At 36.5% G+C, this 25,746-nt stretch overlaps 2 protein-coding genes across 2 annotated transcripts in view; one reads left to right on the top strand and one right to left on the bottom strand.

The window, feature by feature from the left end:
- Window positions 1-12,114: 12,114 nt before the first annotated feature.
- On the bottom strand, window positions 12,115-23,525 carry eme1 (essential meiotic structure-specific endonuclease 1). Its single transcript, XM_056469812.1, has 9 exons — window positions 23,471-23,525; window positions 19,686-20,413; window positions 19,393-19,520; window positions 17,402-17,491; window positions 16,904-17,028; window positions 14,466-14,613; window positions 14,252-14,367; window positions 13,956-14,145; window positions 12,115-12,480 (listed from the first exon to the last, which is right to left on the bottom strand). The coding sequence occupies exons 2-9, from the start codon at window positions 20,383-20,385 to the stop codon at window positions 12,307-12,309; spliced, it is 1,671 nt and encodes a 556-aa protein (XP_056325787.1). The 5' UTR covers window positions 20,386-20,413; window positions 23,471-23,525; the 3' UTR covers window positions 12,115-12,306.
- The window catches only part of mrpl27 (mitochondrial ribosomal protein L27), a 6,348-nt gene continuing 4,111 nt past the window's right edge, over window positions 23,510-25,746 (top strand). The window contains exons 1-3 of the mRNA XM_056469813.1: window positions 23,510-23,588; window positions 23,931-24,056; window positions 24,558-24,631. Coding sequence (XP_056325788.1) covers window positions 23,531-23,588; window positions 23,931-24,056; window positions 24,558-24,631 — 258 coding nt within the window. The 5' untranslated portion in view covers window positions 23,510-23,530. The remainder of the gene's footprint in view (window positions 23,589-23,930; window positions 24,057-24,557; window positions 24,632-25,746) is intronic.

Here is a 25,746-nt window from a genome sequence, read left to right as displayed (position 1 = left end):
TTATCAAAATAATATTAGGATGACAAATTATTTTCAACATTTAAAACATAAGATATTTACAATGGAAAATATTGAAATCTCTCTTTTCTTTTCAAGATTTCACTAACATGCTGCAATGTCAAAGGAATAGTTCATCCAAAGATTCTGACATCACTTACTCACCCTTCACTTGTTCCAAACCAGTTTGAGATTCTTTCTACTGTTGTACACAAAAAAATACATATATTTTAATAAATGTTACAAACCGTTAACCGACTTTCATATAGTGTAATATGGGTGTCAGCGGTTACTGGTTCCTAACATTCTTCAAAATATCTGCTTTACTGTTTAACAGAAAATAAAAGCTCATTAATCTTTGGAACCACTTGAAGGTGAGTAAATAGTAAGTACATTTTCATTGTTTGGTGAACTACCTTTTTTAAATGGTTAGTTCACCCTATGCCATTACAAAAAGAATCTTACTGTAAAATCCATATCAGGCCTGTAGCCCACCTGGGGTGGTTCTTTTTTCTCAAAAAGTGGACCTTTTTGCAGTTATTCGCCTTATTTTCAATTTAATTTTGAGGTTTGCATTTTAGTGAGATTTTAAGCACTTTTTTTTTGCTGGATTAGCTTGTAGATGGTCATCATAAACATATGTTTTAATATACCAAAAGCATTTCCTAAAGATTTAGAGCAAAGAAATATGAATAAATACTTAATTAAAAACAAATTTATCACACCATATATCAATAGAAAAAAATAGTAATCTGTTAAAGTTTCAAATTAAATACTTTGGCATATGTTCATATATTAGGCAGCGCACTTAACATTCCTTAAACAGAATTTGGGATGCCAAATTTGGCACTTTAGAACGGGAAGTCACACCGAAGCAAGAGCCGACACAGACAGACAGGTAGGTAGCTAACCTTCTATCTATCTATCTTTATCTGAAAGAAAGGATTCTGATATCTATCTATCCATGCATCCATCTATTGATTAATTTATTTATATTTATCTGACAGGAAGGATTCTGATATCTATCTATCTATCCATCCATCCATCCATCCATCCATCCATCTATCTATCTATCTATCTATCTATCTATCTATCTATCTATCTATCTATCTATCTATCTATCTATCTATCTATCTATCTATCTATCTATCTATCTATCTATCGAATAGATATTGAATCTGTCTAGATCTTGAAAATAAATTAGTGTAGAAATTAAATATCAACAATTATCTATTCGTGCATATGAGTCTGACTTTTAAAGCCAGTACAAACAGATTCTCAAGTAAAATTCACTTTCCATTCAAGACTTCTCTTTAAAAACAGCTAAAAAGATGAAAACGGAAGAAGCATCTAACCTTGAACTGATAGCACTGTCTAAAAAGAGAAATAGAGTGTAAAATCACCAGATTTCTCATCATACCTTTTAATTCCCAAAGAAGCATCATCATCATCATCATTCTAGGTCATCCCTATTGGAGCTTAGACACCACCACCGGCGTCATTCAGACAGGAAGCGAGCACCAGGTTAAGGACAGCAGCTGTGAGCAGATATTACTGACACCAACTGGGATTGATCCTGAGACCTGTCAGGGAGAAGAGATGTTCATACATGGCACGCGCTGTGGGAAAGTGCGCCAACACGTCCAAACTTTTTTTTGCTTTATAAAAGGTCAAGTACAGCTATTGACCAAAGAATCTCAAGCACTAAGCCTTGTGAAGCCGTCGGCGGATTGAAGGGAGTGTGACAGAGCTGTGAATTGAGAGACGCGATGAATGACACCCACTGTCTTACCTTCATCTTTCCATCTCACCACTGCCTTTCCAGCGAGAATAAAGTGAGTCTTTTGCAGAAGATGGTGGCTGTCAAGCCCCTCCATTCGGAGAATCAGTCAGCTGCAGGGAGAACGGGAAATAAAGACAACAATGGATCACGAGAGATCCGAAAAGCGCCTATCACTTGGGAAGAAGAGCAGACAGCTTGGTCTGTTTTCCTAGCGATACTCCAGGTGCCGGTGTTGTGCGAAGCCATTTAAATAACAAACAGAGGAGTAATGGCCCTGACTTGGCTCATTGACCAAATCTCAATATGTGCCGTGCACATGAATTCATATTTGTGTGCCTCCTCTTGTCAGAGTGTTTTCAACCTTATATCAAAGACTATTCCCAATTTGTTTCTGCAGATCGAGCAATCTGGCACGGCACTGATTGGAATGTTAATAAAAACGCCCCAGAGGGTGACGGTGTGTAATGAATGCTGAGCGGCGTCGGGCAGGACACCGCTGTGGCATCTTGCACGCATTGACACACACACACGCACACACACACATACGGATGGCCTCGGGAGACTCCTCCGGGACGCAGTCCATCAAAGCACCTTACAGACTCCAGAAGGTGCATGCTTCAAATAAATAAGTAAATGGCCCGGATACATCATAAAACACACACACACTGACAAGCAGGAAGAACGTCAGGCTCGCTCAGCTCCACACAAATAGCCCAATTAGCGATCACATCAGGTCGCTACGGGAGAGGGATCATGAGGAGGGCGAGAGGCGGGCATTGATTAGGGGTCCCTGCAGGGCTGAGGCCTGGGATCTAAAGTAAATAGAGCACTGGCCTGATTCCACACAGCAGCCTCAAACTCTCAAGCACCCTTCCGAGAGCACAGCCTCCCACAGCGAAACTTAGATTGTGAGGAGAAAGTGAGCGGAAAACAGAGATAATGATCCGATTTCTTAAGGGCCGTCAATGGGATTGTCTATCTGCTTTTTGATGGCCTTTCGGAGTGTGGACGCTCTTTGAGGATGAAAAAATGCGCTTAAGATGTGGATGGATAGGAAGGATTCTCTTCAAATATAAATACGCTAGTACTGTTTAGTGACGCAAAAGTTAGATTATGGAACACACTTGTTATCATGACTCACCATGAAAAAAGAAGAATCTTTGCTCCCTTATAAGCAGCACAAATTATCTGGACAACAAACTAATAAAAGCAAAAGATTACTCTCATAAAGATACATGGTTTCCATTTCCTTCATTCCTCAATTGCGGGGCACCACACCAAAATTCATTCCCGCCATGGCTACATTACAGCTTCTCATTCAAAACCTTCAGTTGTTGCTGTTTTTTTTTTTTAATAGCAGGTTACAATCGCACCAAAATGTAATGAATGACTGACTGTCCATGATGCATGAAGCCTCCTGCTGGAATTTATGGCTGTTTCACTTTACTTCAGGAAGCATCAATGCCGTTCTGTAGGTTTATTAGAGACATTCAAAAACATTCCTAGCAAATCTAATAAATATTGGAGACATTCTCATTACATAAACGCAATAAATTACACTTCAGCTGTGTTTATTTGAGAGCGCACAAGAAAATTTGAGTAGTTGAAGAAGCATATATTTGAGGGTGTGCAAGAAGTTTTGGGCATGAACAGAGGAAATCTGCGCGCAAGTAAAGAGATTCGCATGCTCGTATTACATAAATGTGAACTCAACTTGCAATGACATTTGTCATTGAAATAACTCCATAGGTATTTGGAAGATCTGTGTAAAAATGCCTGCCACCACAACTGGAAAAAATCCAACCCAGGCTCATTCTGAAAACGTACCTCCATGGACGTTTCTGGAGACCGCGAAATACGTCCCGGCGTCACGTTTTTCTGCAGTTTTTGTTTTCACGAATCCGCCTGAGGTCGCCGTGTATGCTTTTCGAGATCTCAAATTTCCCTCGCGAGTGCCATTCGCGCCTGCTGTTCTCACTTTTGGGCCACTGTCGACTAACTTTTGGATAGACTTTCTGACTGACTGAGCGAACGATCGGCTGACCCACCCTCCCCCTTCCCTAAACCCAACCAATTTTATCGATTGACCCGCCCACCCGCTTCCCTAAACCCAACCAACACGTTTCAAAAACAATCCAAAAAAATAAAAGCCCTGGTCTGACTTTTTTTTACCACATCCTCACCCTGTTATTCACTTGTTTGTTTTATATTTTGGATTCTGTTTTTGTCTTACCTGCTTTTTGGAACCACTCTTCACCGGACTCAAACCCCCGTCTTCGTGGTCAACTCCTCTCTGCATCTCAAATACGCCGATGGACGTGGCGTGCTAATGGGACAAACTGGTTGCATACTGGTCCATACGAATGGCAAGCGGTCAGCTGGTAAGCGCGAAAAGGAATGGCGTCACACCGCCCCGTAGCGTTTGTTTAAAGAAATGAAATGCCTCCACCTACGTAATTCGCTGTCTCCAGAAACGTCCGCAGGGCTACGTTTTCACAATAAGCCTATGTTGCAAAAATCCTAGAGGAAACACTGTGATAATAAATTATGAATCAGAAGCCTTCAATCACATATATGTATTTTAAATGCTGAAAATCAGTTGGATTTTATATACATATATACATACATATATATATATATATATATATATATATATATATATATATATATATATATATATATATATATACACACATATATACATACAAGTGTATGCAATTGTCTTGATAAATGATAAATGTTCTTGATTTGCAAACCACATATTACTCTACAAAATAATGCCAGGAGCTTCCCAGCAGGCACACAACATCATAAGACATTGATATTAGGTTAGATTAAGGTTGTGACGTCAGGTGACCAAAACATCAAATGACACTGATATTTGTTTGAATTTAGGTTGTGTTAGAAAGTGACCAAAAACAAAAAAGGACGTTAGACATTGACATTGTTGGGTTTTGACATTAACCCATTTTCATTTACAAACGAAATAGACCGTCCTCTTGATGCTGGGGTACAATGTCAATCTGACATCATGTGGACGTCCTGTGCCTGCTGGGTAATGATATGGCTTTTAATTTCTGGGTGACCAATCCCTTTGTCCAAGTTGTCAGGGAGAGCTTGTATAGTGTTAATTGTCTTAATATAACCCCGGAAATACTTAAAAAAAAAAAAAAAAATTGTGGCAGTAGAATTATGATAGCCTTGTTATTTTTAAGCTAGCATGCTCAAAAACAATGTGTAAGAGCCATAAGTTCATTGGTTTATTTATGTTAAATTAATAATAATGTGAAAAGCAAAACTCGAAAATATTTTACTAAAGGTAATTTAATTTTTAATATAGAGTATATGCTGATGTCACTTCAAGGAAGGAAGTTGTTGTTGTGTCATGAAGATGGAAGCAAGACAGTTTTTGACCGTGTAATATAGTTCAGTTAAGTTGTTATTAAACATTTTCGAAACGACATCACTGGACTGTCTTGTGTTACTCGCGTTCAAACCCTGCTAATTCAAAGAAAGAAACAAGAAGAGAAGAGACGGATGGATGGCACAAACACAATGAATATGCTCAAAAACTTTTCGAATATATAAACATTCTAAACTTGCAGTCTCTCACTTCCGCTGGAATATGGTTGAACTATTCATATCATATAGACCATTTTAAAGTATGTACACAAAAACAATGGTGCCAATGTAGTTTCTGTTTTACATTTTTAATTTCTATAGCTTCTGAGGATCCAAAAAAAGACACATCGTCACCTTGGAATTATAAGGTTCTCTCTGCGTTCTGAATAATTTTGAGATATATTGAGCTTCAAAGTTTTTGCTTTCCATATAGCAAACAGTATGTGTGTAACATTTAAGAAAAAAAAAACATCCCATAATGTAAATAAGTTGTCATTTAATAAGAAAATGTCAATAACTAATTTTTGACAAAAATGTCAGATAGAACCTTATAATTCTAAGGTGACGACATATTTATAAATAATGTTATGATAGCTGTTTTAACATGAAGTTATGATTGAATTGTCTCTTGTTACAGTTGGATTTTCCAGGAAATGTTCATGGGCCACATTAAACTGGTCTATATCACTTCATGCATACATATCAGACACTTTGAATTCTACAGATTGCTATATTTTAAAATAAGGATATAGGGGAGTAGTGGAGAAATAGTTAGACAGACTTAACATTACTATTAGACTGTGCCTGTCATGAGCTGTCAAATGCAGCTTTACCAAGCTCATCTGGCAGAGTTGTGATAAAAATACAATGTTATTGGCAACATTGAAAAAGGGAGGGGTTACTTAATATGCACCACCTGGTCTTCCGAGTTTCGGTTGAAATAATGTCAACAGAACACATTAAATAGCACTGCATGTTTAAATGTACATCAGTAGATCTTCAAAAGCCTTGAATGAATTGCACAAATGTTATAAACACAGATTATAAATGTTTTTTTTTGTGACTTGTCAACGGAATAGGGTTAACCCACATAGATGAAGACTGAACTCAACAGTTTTCTATAAATAGTGCTTTAATTATGCATGATCCAGGCATGTATGCCATGTTGAAATTACGCAATTCAGTCGGTGTTGCCAAGTTTGATTTTCCCGTGAAATTGGCCACATTTTAAGCTGTTGAGTGGGTTGAATTTTCAGCTGGATTAAAAGGTTTGCAATATTGCAAAAATTGTGAGCATTGAAATGTTACACATTTAACCAGTAATACGTCTGTACTGGATTATGAGTTTTGTGAAGCTTGGAGTATTTAAAATTTCTGTGTAAATTGTGCATAATAAATCAACGTGACTATAAAATATTTATCCAAGGTTAAGAAGTGGCAAGTAAAATTTGGGTTTCAAATATTTTTGATTGGTTTTTGGGTTGATTTATTTATTTTTTTTCATACAGACCTGGCATGCTCACTGGATGCTATCTCTGTAGATATCAGTCTCTGATATCTAGTCTCTGCAGTAACTGTATTGTTGTTAAATGCTGCTAAAAGTAAAAATAAAGAAATGGAACACACTTACCATCATGCTTTACCATTGAACACCACAGGAATATCTGTGCCTGCACTGCCCAAGAAGCAGATGATGTCTAGAGCCAAAACCAAAATCAATTACAGTAAACATCTGTACATTATATTAAAAATAAAGATTGTACATCAAAATAGTGCACTGTAAAAAAACTCAACTTGACTCAACAAAGGCAACAAACTTCAGGACATTTTTAGGTTTACTCAACTTAAATCAAGTCAAGTGAAATAATTGTAGTTGAAATTTGAGTCAGCTCAAAAATTAAGTTTGTTGGCTTAAAGTTAAGTTGAGTCAACATTGTTTTTTTGTGTTTTTTCACAGTGTGGTGCTTCATTTTATTTGTGATGGGAATGTACAAGAAAAAGTGTTTAGGCTACTAAATCTTATTAGCTTGAGCAATTTACATGAGAGCTCTTTAAATGACAATCTTATTTTACATTTTGAAGAACTGTAATAATCCCTTTATTTAAAAAAAAAGAATCATAAATAAAATAAAACTTTGGTCACACTTTATTTCAGAGCCCTGTTTTTTATCATCATACTCTGTACTTATTCTAGATTACAATGACTGGGTAATAACTAGTTACAGTACAGTTTTAGGTAGTCCATCAATTAAAAAATCTGTTATTGCGCTATTTTATTTTTATGCGATACATTTTGCAATGTAAATAGTTTCACAAGATAGTTGATTAGCACTATTTGACATTTTTTGGGGAGTCTAACAGTATTCAGGTACATAAATTTAATGATCAAAATGCAAAAAATGCTTTTCTTTGCTGTCTCATTTTTAGGTTAAATATCTAAACAAAATTCTTAAATCAAGTAAGAAATTCTTAAATTAAGTAAGTTTTTTCCTTAAAACAAGCAAAATTATCTGCAGGTGGGGTAAGTTAAACAATGCCTTCACTTTGAAATGTGGATATATGGACTAGAAACGAAGACAAAAACTCTAAGTAAGCAAAAATTTTTTTGTTGTTGCATAAAATGTATAAATACAGTGATTAAATACAGTTCTGTAGCTCCAGGTCAACTATAATCCAGACTGGAGATTGCATATCTTTGCGATGTGACTATTGCAGATGCGCACATCGCGATATCGATGCTGAAACGATATATTATGCAGCCCTGCCATCTATGTAGCGAAAAACAAACATCAGATGTTTGAACTGGTTAACTACCTAATATTTCAGGAGTCCGTTCACGTACTTTACCATGCGCTTTTTTGTGTTGGGTGTTGTACCTATACGTTATAGAGCACATACCACGCTGTGATGCTGCCACCAGGGATTACACTTCGACTGACTGCAGGGAATAAGGAGGACCATGAATCTGGAGGAGAGTGTGTAGGTAAGAGCGTGCAGACCAGTAGGTGGTCCTATGTGCTTCCCTCCAAGCATAGTGCATGGTAACCAAGAGGGCTGTGACGCGGCTCCTCTTAGATTGATGGAAGACTGGTCGTGCTGCTGCATTCTGGATCACCTGTAAGGGCTTGATAGAGCTGGAGGGTTAGCTAGTAAAGCATTGCAATATAAATCATGATCTAGATAGCTTAATCTCTGAAGCAAATCAGCTAGCACACTGTTGATATTTTTGCAACAAATATTCTGCTTGCACTTCATTTTACAGTACATGCAATTTCACGTATACTTTCAGTGTATTTTTCTAAAAATGTACTGTAAAATAAGACAACTGTGTACATTATGTTTTTACAGTTTTGATTTAGGAGCAAGTGCTGTCGCCTCACAGCAAAAAGGTTGCTGGTTCAAGCCTTAGCTGGGTCAGTTTCTGTGTGGAGTTTGCATGTTCTCCCTGCGTTCGCGTGGGTTTCCTCCGGGTGCTCCGGTTTCCCCCACAGTTCAAAGACATGCGGTACAGGTGAATTGGGTAAGCTAAATTGTCCGTAGTGTATAAGTGTGAATGTGTATGTGTGTGGATGTTTCCAGAGATGGGTTGCGGCTGGAAGGGCATCCACTGCGTAAAACAAATGCTGGATAAGTTGGCGGTTCATTCCACTGTGGCGACCCCAGATTAATAAAGGGACTAAGCCGACAAGAAAATGAATGAATGAATGATTTAGGAGTAGGTTCAGGGTTAGCACCTATTGTAGTTATTAAACAGCAATTACTAGAATAACCGTGTTTAAGTGGAACAGGACTGCAAGATTAAGTGTTACCAATATTTTAAACAAACAAATCTACATAAAACTACAGTGAAACTGAAGTAAATGTTTAAATGGAGACAGCTATGAAAAAAAATAAATGTGGATGGACGTGGATGGTTATTTCCCGTTTTGTTATTTTTTCCCGGGAAAACTCCCATAATTCCCCTCAACCCCCTGGTCCTCTGCTTTTTTGTGCAATCTATAACACCCCAGGATCGCCGACTATGGTATAATATCCAATCGCTGCGGTTGCCCGAAACCCGGTGCAGGCACGTGTACAGATAGGGCTCAAAAATGAACATAAGTCCCCCCTCAGTCCGCGATCTACAACCCACCCCCAACCCTGAGATACAATATAAAGTGGGTATCAGAGCAAACAAGAAGCACTGCATTAAATTATATTTTTCCGCACCATGTCTTTCATTTTACCCCAGTATTATCAATGGAGTTTTTGCGCTAGCCTGCTGCTAATGACGACACCTGCGATTAAACGGTCTTTCGTCTCTTTTTATGCTTCACCAACCAAATGGATGCTTACGTCTTTTTAATTGATTGTATTTGAATTATATTACAACATCGATGCTGTAAAAGAAACCATATGAAATTAAAAACAGTCACATAAGACTTTCACCAGAAGTTAATCATAGGCTGAAAAACACTAGCTGTGCATTTAGACCATTGATTGTTGTAATTGAAAATCAGGGATGTTGCACTAAATATTGATTATCTTAACTCTTCTGAAGTTAAAACATTGGAATTATTTACAAAAGAATATAAAAATGTCAGAAAACCTTCAATATTTTTTGTTATTTGATGAAATAAAAAGACATTTTATATTTAATTCAGAAGAAAAGTCCTTGCATAGTCCAAAAACATAACTTTAAATCGTAAATCCAAACGTAACACAAACTCCAGCTACATTAAATATGTGCTCATTTACAGGGAGAATTAAGCTGTGTAATGAATTACTGGCTATTAGGTAAAAGAAACCATCAAAATGAAAAGGCACCTAACACACAATCTTGCATAATGTTCAGTCTATGAGGTTCATGATGATATTAATATATTTGTTTGATTTTGAGGACAGCTTTGGTGCCTCGTTGGATCCCTCAGTGACGTTCAATATAACATCAGGCTGAGAACAGCGATCCCAGTGTGAATTTACTGGTCTGGTTAATGTTGAGTCACAGCGAAGCAATTCTGCCCTCATGTGGCCATCAATAAAAGAAAAAAGAAAAAAAGCACACACAGAAAAACAACAAAATAATCCACCACAAGAGAAGAAAACTCTGAACATATGTGCAGTATTTACAAAAAAAAAAAAGGCTGGTTAGAGAGGGCAAGGTAGAAAACAAAACCCTGCAATAACAATGCAATGTTTTTTCCTCTGAAGTTGAAAAGCCTCTAGCTCTGGCAGCCAAAGTTGTTTTCTTGAGGGTTTTGTATCTCTTTTCCCAGAAGAACTGGATCTGAACGCTCGAATCGTTTGTGTCTGATTTGCAAATGAACAAAGAAGCAGAGCCACATAATGATTTATTTTTTAAAGAGAAGCAGGAAACATTGATTGAACGCTGGTGGCAAGGAAACCAATACCACAGTGGCCGGCCTACTCGCACTCTGAAATAGATTGTTAGAGTCTTTGACATTCTCTCTTGTCATTTTAGCAAGTGGCTCTTAGTGGATGGTGATTCACCGAGCGCCAAGGCAAAACACATCAAGAATGCAATGGAAGGATATTATCAGCCTTGTTGCCATATCATTGCCTGAGGAAATGTGTTATTACTATGCCAATGTCAACAGAGGCCCAGCACACTACAGGTGGCACTACTATGGCACAACTCAAGAAATTGGAAGTGCAAATACGAAAGTGTAACTGGAACAAAACGGGCTCACGAAACCATACACAGCACCGCCTGTGGCACTCCATCTTGTGTGGCGGCCGATAAGATGGTGCATTTTTCCACGAGATGAGCCGAGTTGAGAATATCCAGGGAGAGACAGTGACTAACAGCCCTGCTTTGCTTCCCACTCTATTGACTGTGAGTGAAGGTGGCCGACGTTGACCTACCGCCACTCCTGATTCTTATTAATCTCCAACAAGGAGCAGGAAGAATCTTGCGTGCACCAGAAAATGAGAAACTGCTACACCGCTGAACGGAAATGCTTTACAGGGTCCAATCTATCATTTGGAACAGCATTGACTCACATATGCACATTGCTCATACAGTAGCTCGAGATAAACAGAGCCACGGCAATCCAAGAGAAACCAAGAGAGAGACTATTCCTCTGAAATATTTCGGTTAATAGAGATGCATTGCGAGTTTTAAGTATGCTACTACTCCTTTTTGGAACTTAAACTCTCATTCCACCATTCACAAGCCACTGAAGATGTTAGCGCTGCAGACTCTAGGTCATAAAAGCTATTAGAGTCTGTGTTCAGAGTACACGAAAATTGGATTTCATAGTGTTCAGTAAACAATCACTCCAAGGTGATCCCTTTCCAAGCGGTGGTAATTCTGCCGGTTTAATTCCCTTTGGCACAAGCACACACCTACTAGCCCATAGTTTGTTATGCCGTCCCTTAAACTGTAGAGGAAATACTGCCTTCAGGGACTGGGATGAAGCATGCAGCTCATCTCTTAAGCACATTTAACGGCTCGTTACCCCACTGCTCGTTTCAGGCAACAAGACACTCCTTGGTCAGGTGCCATTCTCTAATGTGCTGGAAATGAGCCATGAGCCTCTACAGTCCTTAGACAGTGAGTATGGTGTGCTCAAGGGGCCATTTTGGTTCCGAAAGGCTTGCAGTAGTGCCTTAAACAGGAAAAAAGCCAAGGCTGAAACCGTTGCTTTTTCAATTAACAATTCCCTCTCTGGTGCTGCTAAAACATGTAAATATAATATAGAGGGAATTCTTTCTAAACTAAACTGCTTCGGTTTATGCTACGGGTCTTAAAAACCTCCAAATGTGCGAAAAGAAAAGGCTGAAAAGGCTTCTGTCTAACAAGGTTATTTGCTACGAAGATGAAGTGAACAAAAAACTCAAACAGCATTCTAGGAAAGCAATAAGTTTCAAGGTTCACGTCAAGTGTAGAGAGGGTACAGAAAGAGGAAAACTAGTTTTGATGAAGGTGAAGTAAAATGTTTTTAAGGGTACTTTAAGAAGTATTTAATAGAAATGATTTATAATAAGAAAACAATTCAGAAAATTCAAAATAAGTCCATCAAAATAGCTTATAAATAACTGAAGCAAACTGACTTTGCATCAAAAATGTAAGACATACATCACAGTTAGTTTGTCATTTGACCTTATATACTCTACAAGAATCATGCAGAATCGAGGGGTTGCTGGTCATCACTTGAGGTCATCATAAGATACACTCGTTTGGAAAGTTCTGGACCGACTCTGCGGGTTGTAGATGTCACACCCTCTCCACGACGAATGAGTAAGTCTGACAGGAGAGCAACTTTTTCCTTTTCAGATCTGCACCGTGTGTATGCCTGCAAGTAACAAATGTACATTCAAGCCTAAGATCTCACATTAAGGCCCAATCACAATTCTATTTTTGTACCCCTTCCCCTTGGCCCTTGAAACAGAGTGTGAAGGGGCTTCGAAATGTACCCCTAAGAAATGGGACACCACTACAACACCTGCACACGTCATCATATGTCATGAGATCGACAATATCATGCTGTAGTTATTGAAGGTATTTTTTGGTATTTATCTTCAGGAAATCGCTGAAGGCATTTATCATGTTATCATAACTATATAATTTGGCAATAAGATCGTAACTGTACTGTGCATTTACACTATGGCCATATTCATCTATGCAAAAACAACATTAACATTATACCAGACACTGTAAAAAGCTCATTGTCAGCCACTATCATTAGACTTTTCTGACAGGGGATTCGAGTGACAGAATGTTGTGGGACTGCTATACAGGAGTCATTATTAGGGATTATAGATATCGAAATTTAGCGGTTCTTATTTTAGCGTTTTTCTTTTTTAAGCATTACGGTAAAACACTGTCAAATTATTATTAGGGGTTAAGGGGATGGGCTAAGGTGTAGAATTGGGATTGGGCCTAAACGTCATACACCAAATAGCTATGTCTATGTAAATATGAAAATTAGACAAAACTGGTATATCACATAAAACATTAGCAACTAAAGCACTGTTTCCATTTAATGAGTCCAAGAGAACAAATTAATTACTTTCTGAAAAAATGGTGCCAAATATTGAAAAGAAAATTTGCAATGGTAGAAAAAGCCATTGTGGATCTTTTTGTCTTGTATAAATTCCTCTAAATATTTTATCTCAGAGGGCAGCACGGTGGCGCAGTGGGTAGCACGGTCACCTCACAGCAAGAAGGTCACTAATTCAAGCCCCGGCTGGGTCAGTTGACATTTCTGTGTGGAGTTTGCATGTTCTCTGTTGGCGTGGGTTTCCTCCGGGCACCCGGTTTTTCCCGGGTGCTCCGGTTTCCCTCACAGTCCAAAGACATGCGCTACAGGTGAATTGAATCTTTTGTAGTGTAGGTGCTCAAAACAGTTCTGGGAGGTAATATTACCGAAGCGAACTTTGGCTAAGACATTTTAGAATGACCAAAACAATATTTAAGATATTTTACAAAGTGGTTGTTCTGTTGGTTTGTCCATAAACGCTGTCCAATCATGCCAATTTGTGTTCTTAAATGACCTGTTTAAACAAAATCACATTATTTTTTTATGGTCATGCTGTAATTTATTCAGTAAATGCGTTTCCATTGTAGTTTGTGTGCATTTCTTATCAGATAAAAAAAATATTCTACTCAGTTTTTTACTAATTTTCTAAATTTATGTGCATCTTGGTGTTTCTATTAAGCAGTTTTAGGCAATATTCCAAAATGTGCATTCAAAATAGATGGACGGAAACAGAGTTAAAAAAAGAAAAAGAAAATATGGTTCACTTCATGAATAAAAACAAATTTAACCTGAGCAAGGAGCCGAGGAGAGGGGTAGGCACTGAGTATAGCACTGGCCATATCAAGGCTGACGCGGTTCAACTGCTGTATTTGTCTCCTCCAAACTTGCAGAAGGCCGTTCCCTGTGCGGTCTACCTTCTGACCCCCAGCCCACTCACTCTCCAAACAAAACGTAAATCCCGTCTTCTCCCGCTCCCGCCTGGAAAGAATAAACACTCACGAAGTAAGAAAGAAATAGACCACAGCAGCTAAAGATGCAGCTGGTCGGTAAGTGATAAATATGGAAACCGTGGCTTCCCACTCACTTGAACGGCGCCTCAGCTACTGCTTTGGTTGACATGGTAATATAATCAGTGAAGTCTTTCCAGGTAGAGAGGAAGCGAACTTGCACCCCGGTTTGCAACTGCAGGTCTACCAAAGCCTGATGGACAGGTGAGGGAAGAAAGGCTGAGTTGAAGCAGAGGACCTCAAATACAGCCATGAATTTATATCGACTGCCAATGAAGTGGTTCAGCTTACCTCCTCCACCTGCACTCGCGAGACCTCAGGAAGCTGATTGATATCGTCTTTCTTTCTTCTCTTTTTCTGCCCTCCCTGAAGTCCCACATTCTTCTCCTCGCCCAGCACTGCCTCACGGTATTTCTTCTGACATTTTGAATTCTGGGATCTGCAAAAGTGCATTTAAAGTGAGCAATTATAAAACTTTTCATTAGATCTTTCAAAACAAATCATAATATGTTTCATGCTAAGTTTTCTTTTAAAATACGTTTGCCATTAAAAGGATAGTCCACCCAAAAATGTAAATTCTGTCACATCATTTATAAGTTTGTTTATTCACTCTAATAAACACAATAGAAGATGTTTAGAAAAATTTTGCAAAGCTATAACCATTGACTTTCATACTATTTGTTTTTATTACTATGGGCTTCAATGGTTACAGGTTTTCAGCTTTCTTCAAAGATCATCCTTTGTGTTCAGCAGAAGAAAAAAAAACTCACAATGGTTTGTTATCATTTCAGGGTGAGTACATTTTCATTTTTGGATGGACGATACTAGAGCTGCAGGATTAATCGAAAAAAGACCTACACGTGATCTTAATTCAGTATTTCTACAATTCAACCGAGTGTATTTTCAAGGTCAGGAAAAAAGCATAAAGGCGGTTGCACAAGTCTTCACAGCAACATGGACACCTCCAAATGGCGTTAGAAATACTGTATTTATAAGATATAATTCACCCAAAAAATGTCATTTCTGTCTTAATGTAATGATGTATTTGCGGCCGTGAAATCACATGTGCACAATGATGTCTACTTTAGTGAACAGAACCTGCATAGGTTGTGAATAACAGGTAATACGGTTATAAATAAGGTTCGGTTTGTTGCACTGAGCGATCGTTTGGGAACCATGCGGAAAGTATGATTTGCATGTATGTTTTTTCCTCAAAGTGACAGCAGCTATGACATGAACCGCACTCAGCAATGAAAGTGAAACCTGCGCACACATCATTTAAATGATCATATCGCATTTTAGAGTTATGATTACGACAAGCATTTAAATGTTTACTGGGTCAGTATAACTTCTCTAGCCTATATAACGTTTAATATAATTCAAGAGGAAATCGGATCATGACGAATGTCTTATTTTACCAGTGAAAAAAAGGTCTAATAATGTCTCAATGACAAGCATATGTCTTAAACATAATAATTCAATTTCAGAATTGTGAATAGGTGCATTCTGATGTAATCACTTTACTGTGAATTCACGAACAGGACATATCTAAAGTCTGTTTAAGTCCACCATTCCAAGTCTATGCAAAATTTAGCATTTTAACCAACAGCAGACCTACACTTAGGCTCAATATTATTTTTGTTATTTTATCATAGGTTTAAGAAATAATAATAATAACCTACTCATTTTAACCTTTATTTTACATCTACAGAATCGTGAGAAAATCGCGATCTTGACTTAAAGCTAAAAAAAAAATAAATCATGATTCTTATTTTAGCCAGAATCGTGCAGCCCTAGACGATCCCTTTAAAGTACTTTCTGTGCAATTTTCTGTACATAAAAGGCAACAAAAACATCTTAATAGTGAATGACTCTCAGTGTTGGGCATATTCCTTTAAAAGATATAAATAAAGTAATTATCAGGGGAAAAAAATTAATTTGTCAACTATAAAATAAATATTAAACATTGATAATACACTAATCTACACTATTTTAATGTTGCTGCGAGACAATGTGAGAGACAACAATCAAATTCAACATATCATTATAAATATTAGAAAATTGAGAAAAGTTGTGCTCATATTTCCAGTTTGCAAAAGCTACCTTTGAACTTGTTGGATTTGCCTTCTGACTTCTGGTCGTTTGTGTGTGAATGCACCACTCTGCCTCTGAATGATTCTCAGTTACACCACATTTACAGACACACCAATCATCATCACTACTTGGTTATGTGTCTCACCCCAGCCCTGAACACATACACCCGTACTGATTTTATTGTCAGTAACAGCAACAGTGTTTTTAACGGGAGAAACAGAAATTCATTTGATTGCACTTTACTGAAAAAAAGTATTGCCGTTTTTTTTATAGTGCCGTTATTACCATCGCTGATGACTATATAACTACATATTAACAAAACATACAAAATTAATAAATAATTCAATACAATTCTTAATAAAGGGTATAGAGGTACATGTATCAATGCCCAAAATTTTAAGCAAAGGCATTTGAGTTTGCACATGTATCAAACAAATATGCACTTTAAGAACTTTCTTCATATTGTAAAGTTTACTGATCAAAAAGATTTTGTATCCCAGTGTTATATAGAGCACTCATTCAATTATCATGCTGTTTAACAAGTAAAACAACATACCGTTTAATACCATAAGTAAAGCTTGTATTTTCTTAAAGTGGATGCGCATTGAAACTGACACTCTTAATAAGTCACTCACCTGAAGTACTTCTCTATGTCAATCACAACTAGACTGAGGGTTCTGCCTGGATTCCTGCTCATAAGTCCTTGTATCCAGGCAGTCAGCGATATCCCAGTATCAGTCAAAACACTGCTGCTTTGCCTCTATATTAAAAACCAAAAAGCCCCACACAGAAGAGAAATCCCAAGGCTGTCAAAATTCTGAAGACATGCATTTCTCAAAGATTAAAAAATGCCATAGTTTAAAGAGCTTGTGGATCATTTTTACATAATTGAGATGTGATCCCGTAATTATATTCATTACCCTTAATTGCTCTGACTCTTCTTGGAAAGGTCAAAACTGCTAGTTCTCTTCTTGCCCTTTCGGCCAAAAACTCTTTTTAATTTCATCTTTAGCTGCCACATCATACACAAAGGGCACATCCAGCACATCAAACAATTATCCTATTAATAGTTAATTAAGTCATTATGATGGCCCAATAGGAATTCACACCATGTTGGAGCATAATTTGCCTACCTTGCAATAGCTGTTAATCATGGTCACAAAGTCATCCACTGGAACTTGGATGACAGTATGTGACTCCGGAAAAGACTTCATCTCACCACTCTGCAAATAAAACATAAAAATGAACTGTAAAACCAGGAATAAAAAGATTAAGATCAGTAATTCTCAACCTTTTGACTCTAAGAACAATGTTTGATCGAGACGATATTTAAAATCTATCCTATGATGTCCTATATTCATTCATTTTCTTTTCGGCTTAGTCCTTTTATTAATCTGGGGTCGCCACAGCGGAATGAACCGCCAACTCATCCAGCAATTGTTTTATGCAGCGGATGCCCTTCCAGCTTGATGTCCCATATTAATTAAGTTCAATATTTTTAGAGTTAATACAATCTACAAAATGTAAAAATAAAAAAGAATTAAGAAATCACTCTCATATAAACATTAACAAAGCTTTTAAACAAATTTAAGAAGGCATGCATGCTAAAAAAGCTTAGCAAAGTTCATGTGTGTACAGAAAACAGCACACACTAAAAGATTAAACTAGAGAATTAGGAATTCAAATCATTATAGATTGGATTTCATAGTGTTCAGTAAATGATGATCCCTTTTCAAGCAGACTGATCTTATAACTGCTGTTTTTTTATCTAAGCTGTGAAATAGATGATAAACAGTCAAAACATGTTCTCAGTTCTGTTATCATTTACTCACCCTTCACTTATCACAAACCTGTTTGAGTTTCTTTTTTCTGTTGAACACAAAAGAAGATATTTAGAAAAATGTTGCAAACCAGTAACCACTGACTTCCATACTATAGTATTTGTTTTTCCTACTATGAAAGTCAATGCCCAGAAAGCATTTTTAAAAAATATTAATTAAAGAAGTCTAAACATAGATGTCTTGGCTAAAACAAGGCTAAATGTGGGCTGTCAGTAAAAATATAATAGGCATGTAATCAAATAAACAGATTAGACAGACTTTACAATCATTGCTGTGTATTTGATGACTTGTTTAGTTTTGGGATATTCTTAAGACGTCTATTAGGATTTCATTACATTAAATGGCAATTGCTTGGTGGGTGGTAACCAGTTTCTAAAATTCTTCAAAATATTTTCTTTTGTTCAACAGAAAAAAAAAACACTTGAGGTGAGAGAAAGTTTCAGTGACGTTTCATCCTTTAGACGCCACTGTTACAATAAATGATTTCAATCTTTCAAAATAATTTTAGAGCAAAAATCCAACATTTTTAGTACCTAAGGGCTGCATTATTTATATTGTTGCAGCATCGATATTGCAATGTGCACATCCGCAATAGTCACATCGCAGAAACTACAATGTTGGGTTTGAATTAAATAATTTAGGATTATTTATATTGGGATTATAAAGCCACAGTTCAAAATGCACTAAATTTGTGGAGTTACTGCAGAGTTTAAGCATAATGGAGTAAAAGTGTATATGTTGTGCAGGTTTTTAAGTTCTAAGAGAGGTTAAATCATTCAGACACAAGCAATTTTACCGTTTGTAATTTTAAAAGAAAATCTTTTTATTGAACTATTTAAAAAGAAGTCTTTGCAGTGTTTTATATTAGATTTTTTTTCAGTTTCTTTACCTGAATATGACTAGACTATACCCTGAAAACCATAAAGCAGTGTTTATTTCACTTTTATATTAGTTCTATCGCATTTAGCTATTGAAATTTGTTTATTACAATTCATGCACGATTTGTTCCCCTACAAAATCAAGTCAATCAATAGAAAATTTCATTTAAATTGTTTCCAAACATAGCTGTTCAATTCATCTTGTGAAATTGTGTTTATTTTGCTAAATATATCGCAGAAATATAGAACAAATATATCGCAGAAATACTGATCTTTTCAGTATCGTGCATGCCTATCAGCCAGAAGGAAATATTATTTCATCACTGTCTACTTCCTACAGCTAATAACATGAAATGCATTTAAAAGGTTCTTTGGTGCATCTGTATTTGTAGAGAGATGTCGTGCCTGAGGGCAGGGCGAGCGTCTCGCCCAGGTGACACTGCGAGGAAGAGACTGCTTCTCTATGGCACAGTTGCAGCCCATGGCATGCAGAGAAGTCAGGAGAGCGCCGCCACCTTCCAGCTGCAGCAGGCCTACGGGGGAGAGACAGCTAATCAATACTAATCCATTCAGCAAATGCAGCTTAATACCTCATGCCAGTGCTTTTTAACAACTCGGGAAAAGTATCAAAGCGCACAGAACACTGAAAGCAACAGTGACAGCAGAGATGAGCACTGCAGGCACACACTGCCACCTACCTGGGTCGACCGTCACCACCGTGTGTTTGATGCACTCTTCTGGCCTTAGGGCTTTCACAGCATCAGCCAGAGCTTTCTTCTCCATCCTCAATCTCTCCTTCTCTTCCTGTTGGTGCTCTCGAATTGCTCTTTTCCTCAGGGCTTCTTGTCTGGCAGCCTCCACTTCTGCTGGGGTTTTCTTGCGTTTGGCCAGGTAAGTGCCATTCTCTGCTTCAGGTTCTTTTGTAAGGTATGGTGCATCGTTGTTTGAGCTGTACTGCCTTGTTATGTTGCTACAGATCTTGTTACGTTCAACTGGCTGGGCCTCGGGGTTGATATGATATGCTGGAACATCTAAGAGGCGTGAACATCCATTTGAAACTGCATTGGAAGCCCGGCTCTGCTCTGCATTGGTGGCGGATGTAGCCAGACCACACTGTTTCTGTTTGAGTCTCACAGCTAAGGGAATCATAGGCTCCTCCTCCTCCTCGCTGTCACTGCTGACCATCAACACGTCACTTTTAGTTGCTCCAACAGAAGTTTGGACCTTCAGAAATGAAACTGGATTTGCAACAGGAGCCATTTCTGAGGTTGAACTGTCTAAAACCACCAAGTTGTTCTGTCTGGTTTTTGATTGGGAGAAATTGAACACAGGCAGCTCTTCTGAACCACTTGAGTCGCTGTCACTTAAGACGAATCCAGGTCTGCTGACGCAAGTCATGCTGAGGTGTCATACAAAAATCTGTGGTCTGACAGAAAGGTTAGAGTAAAAAGTTTATTAACAAGCAGTCTTAGCAATACATACAGTTGAAGTCAAAATTATTAGCCCCCCTGAATTATTAGCCCCCCCCCCCCTTACAGCCTTACAGCCATGATGACAGTAAATAATATTTGACTGGATATTTTTCAAGACACTTCTATACAGCTTAAAGTGACATTTAAATGTTAGGTCAATTAGGCAAGTTTTTGTATAACAACGGTTTGTTCTGTAGACTATCGAAAAAATATATAGCTTAAATGGGCTAATAATTTTGACCCTAAAATGGTTTAAAAAATTAAAAACTGCTTTTATTCTAGCCGAAATAAAACAAATAAGACTTTCTCCAGAAGAAAAAATATTATCGGACATACTGTGAAAATTTCCTTGCTCTGTTAAACATAATTTTGGAAATATTTAAAAAAGAAAAAAATTGAAAGGGGGGCTAATAATTCTGACTTTAACTGTATTTTCTAATTTAGCTGAAATCTGTCCATTAGAATGTGTCCTGTGTTTTATTCATTTTTTAAGAGTAAAAATATTTACCATAAGACACCCTCTAAATTGGCATTCAGGGTGAAAATAGATTACATATAGGGCTGTGTGATTAATCGAAATTGAATCTCTATCGCAATTTGAAACATCGCGATTAGTTAATCACAAGAGGCTGCATTATGAAATCTATATATGTACTATTTAATTTCCTTCACCTTAAGCAAATGCGTGACTGCCAGTGTCCTGACATTTTATCCTACCCATCAGATTATGCTACCAACACTGTTTTTGAATGGTTCTGAGGTTGGGGTTAGGGATTAGGTAGGTTAGGGCGATATTACAGCTTCATTTCACACTAATCCACATTAAAATTTACACTGGTTGCAAAATCTGATGGGTAGCATATTGTGTCATGTGTCAATGTGCTACCTACTTTTTAAATGACAAGGTAGGACAAATCGACAGAACACCCACCGGCTGTGTGTGACAGTCTTACTAGCCAAATGAGTGAGCATACATTGGTTCTGCCCAATCAGAATTGTGAAACCGAACTAAGCCCACAATAATAATATAAAAAACAGGAAATCGCTGATAAGGGTAATATCTGTCAAAAAAATTAAAATTGCAATTAGATATTTCCCCAAATCGCACAGCGATTACATAGCATAAAAATCTTATCAGGCATATTTAGAACAAGAAGCATTTGTTGACATGTTAAAAGACTCACAGTCCAGTCACAAAGTACCATTTGATTGTAATTTAAAATCTTTGTACTTTTACCATACAAATCACTAATTTTACACATTTGTCAAAAAGAGCTTTTTTCATTTAACATAAATATAATAAACATGCTGAATTACATTACTTCACCTATAATTTGACATTTGTCACAAAAGTTAGTTAAAACATTACATTAGATGCTTATAGTTGATATGCTTTCTGTGCAGATACAGTATATAAATGAATACACCCCATTTTGAAAATTAATATTTTTATCAATTTCTCAGTGAATATAGGTAATATATATTGGTGTATTTGAACAAAACAGATATATTTATTAAAATAATATTTTAGTCACAGAACATCTTTAGAAATGGTAAGATAATACAAATAAATTCAAGCAGAATATTGCAAGAAAAAAATGACAAACTACAACATTTCAACGAAATTGTATATATTTTGTGTTTTTCTTGATTTTTGCTATTTTTGAAATTTTTATTTAATATTTTTCTCTAACATATAAATTTGGGCTACACATTTTTTTAACCATTATTGCAAGTTATTTTGTTAGATAAGCTCCACATTTGGCTTTATTACTAAATAAACTATTGTATATTCACAAATATAATATTGTAAAGCATCTCATAATTTAAATGAGAGATTTGTGGGGGGTGTACTCATATATGCTGAGCACTGTAAATTCACTTAGATGAATTTATCTAAATGTAGACAAATTGCAAGATGGAAAGTGACACACTACACATATTGCACTATATTATTTGATATAATATGTATTTTAATGATAATAAAAAAAAAAACTAAATAAATAATTAAATTTTTAATTTGTTAAAATACTGCACTTTTTAATTTTTAATTTGTTAAAATCTTATTCAGGTAAACAAACACAATCTTAAATCTTAATAAAAAAATAGTAGTATATTATGATTGTTTGAAAACAATTTCAGGAACATTTTAAACACTTATAATTTGTATTGCTCATAATTTTTATGTAATTAAAAAAATACATTTAACTTTTTTTGCATAATTGCTTCATAACAGATTAACAAAGACACTATCGCTAGCAGATTAGAACTGTGAATCAATGTGTTTAAACAAAACCTGACAGCAAGCAAGGTAACTTATAATGGACATTGACGTAAAGTTATTTTTGTAGTCGTACATTCCTACATTTTGGCACAGTTACAACTTGTGACAGGCCATAGATATATACACATTTTTAAAATGTTGGCTTTGAAATCCTATGAAAGAATGACTTTAGCACAACATTAGCACTATTTAACTGACTGATGTTGTACTTTAATAGCCATTGGCTGCTAATATGATTTCATTATTTAGAGTTTGCAAAGAATACTTTTCTGAAGTTATATTATTAAGAAGTCTGAATGTGCAAATATCAAACCAACTTTACCTCAATATAATTGACTTATAGGGAGACTGATAACACCAGCTAAGCAGTCCACTCTGTGTTATTCCAGTATTGTATCAAGGAAATATGATTAATTTAACAAAAATGAAACAAGGATATTTGGTCGAAACAGGATTTTAGTAAAAGTAAAAAAGTGCGGACATTTCTAACGTTATATTCATCCATCAACATTAAAAGAATCGTCAGACATGACTTCAGACAACTGTTATTTACATTGGCAAACACGAACAGGAAGACAGCACAGAACAAAAGTTTCCAACTTAAGAGCGCAAACCACATGCATTGAAAAATCACAACTGCTAATACAACTCCACATCCTCTTAAATAATCTATTCCTAACTGTACAAACGTAACATTCGCTAACTTTGTGTATTTCTCTCTACTCACCGCAGTCAGATTCTTCAGTTCGCGGGCCCTGAAGGATCACGGGAAAGCGCCCACCACGTCATGCTTACGTCATTCAAGATGGCGGCGCTCGCGTCCTTGCTGTTGCGATCCAGATCCTGTAAGTGACATGTTTTTCGATTTTATTTTGGGATTGTGTGATGTATTGTGTATGTCAGCACCGAATAATAGTTGATGGCGTGTAATAATAGCGGACTGCGTTTCCTTTCGGGTTTTTGAAATGACTGTGAGTTGACAGTAGCGTGCTAAGCCATCATTTGCAAAGTGAGCATGTGTCAACATTAATTAAAGTGTGTTAAAACTAACTGATTTGCCTCATTTTGTACATGGTAATTTAGATCGTTAATACTTGCCTAGTTCACAAGCATTTATATCAAAATGATATCAATGAAGAACGTCATCCAGTATGTTGCACTTATTCAGATGCTGTTTTTCATTGCAGGTATTCTGTTCAGTGAAACACCCACTGTTGTACTGGCAAGGTTTGCTTCAAAGAAGTCAGGAGGGAGCAGCAAAAACCTTGGAGGAAAAAGTACTGGTCGCAGATACGGCTACAAAAAACAAGATGGTGTGTTCTTTGTTGACCCTGATATGATGTTAAAACTACATAATGATTTTTGTGCTATTTATTTCTTACTACTGATTTTTAGGCATGGGACAATAATCACTTTCAAGCTATACCTCATTTTGGTAAAGGCAAGGTTTAAAAATGCCAAAATAGTCTGCTATACCGTTCCTACGGTATATGTAAGTTGTTTTTGGAACAAATGGAGACAGCAGAAGTCAATGAGTCATTTTAATTATGTAGCCTGACATGTTTATTGTTCCAAAATATTATAAAAGTTTCTCAAAATAACATCTATTGGGTTTCAAGAGGGAAAAGGTTTTTGTTTTTTACCCAAACATTTAAAAAGAGCATGTATTGAGAGTAGTTTTTTATTTTTATCCAAGGTTATCATAGCGTCAGTATCTTATACCAGCCCATGCCTAACTGCTAGTCTATGTATACATGTGTTTTTGTTTCATTCTCTTTCATTTTATATTAATATGTTTTTTTGTTTCTTTTAAGGGAACTTTGTACATGCAGGCAACATCCTCGCTACACAGCGCAGGGGTTTAATGCGCTGGCATCCTGGAGCTCATGTAAGATGTTTGCAATAGATTACAGTATTTTACTAAATCCGCTTGTTGAGTGTGACGTCACGTGAAGCGGCTTTTGGGTCCAAGCACTCTATCAAACTGTATGGGGAGACCCAACATATGGTAATAATAAACTTTACAAAGCGCTGTAATATTTTCGAAAATCATGATCGCAATATATTTATTCATGCTTAATATCTGATAGCCAGAAAGTGATACATTTTTTTTATAAATTGTTGAAATATTGGTGTGTGTGATGCAGCAAGTCCAGAGACTACCATGATTTTATATAAAATTCACTTAATTGTGTGATGAATAAAAGTTGGTCACAAATGAATATTTTCTCAATTCCAAGTAGTAGTGGCTTGGACCCGGAAACAGTATTCCACGTCACGACTTGAACAAGCGGTTTTGCATTTTATACACGGGGCAAAGACGAGACATCCTGTTTTGATCTCCACTTAAAAAAATGATGATAGAGATTATATACGCCATAAAGGCACATGTGCTACATATTAATCTATATTAATCCACACAAAACAACATAGTTTTTCTGACTTGGGAAGACTTGTTTCCCAACCATGTTCCTGAAGGCACACCAACAGTACATATTTTAAATGTCTCCCTTATCTGACCCATTATCTTCAGGTTTTGGAGTCTCTTTTTATGTTCTGATAAGTTTATTCAGGTGTGTTTGACTAGGAAAAGTTTGAAAATATGAACTGTTGGTGTGCCTTCAGTAACAGGCTTGGGAAACACTGTCTTAGTGTAAAAATGTGCATTATACTCTAATTGTTTTTGTGATTGAAAACAGCATATAGCTAGCTTTGTCTTGTGGCAAGTTATCAGGTATTTTACATGTCATTTTTTAAAATGTATACATTTCAATGCTGACCAAAACAATGCTTTGATATTATATAACATATTGTTGCTTTCAAACCTTTTAAAAATATATAAGTTGTGCATTACAAATAACAAAGTATAACAATATTTTATGAGTGACCTATAAATGTCTAGAATTGCATTAAATGTACAGGAGTAGGACAATAAAACTGAAACGACTGACTTTAGGCCACAATAATTCATCAGTTTGGAGTAGGATGTACATTTGTGGCCAA

Source organism: Danio aesculapii, chromosome 12 (genome assembly GCF_903798145.1).
Source record: "Danio aesculapii chromosome 12, fDanAes4.1, whole genome shotgun sequence".
NCBI classification, from domain to species: domain Eukaryota; kingdom Metazoa; phylum Chordata; class Actinopteri; order Cypriniformes; family Danionidae; genus Danio; species Danio aesculapii.
This window is presented reverse-complemented; position numbering and strand designations above follow the sequence as displayed.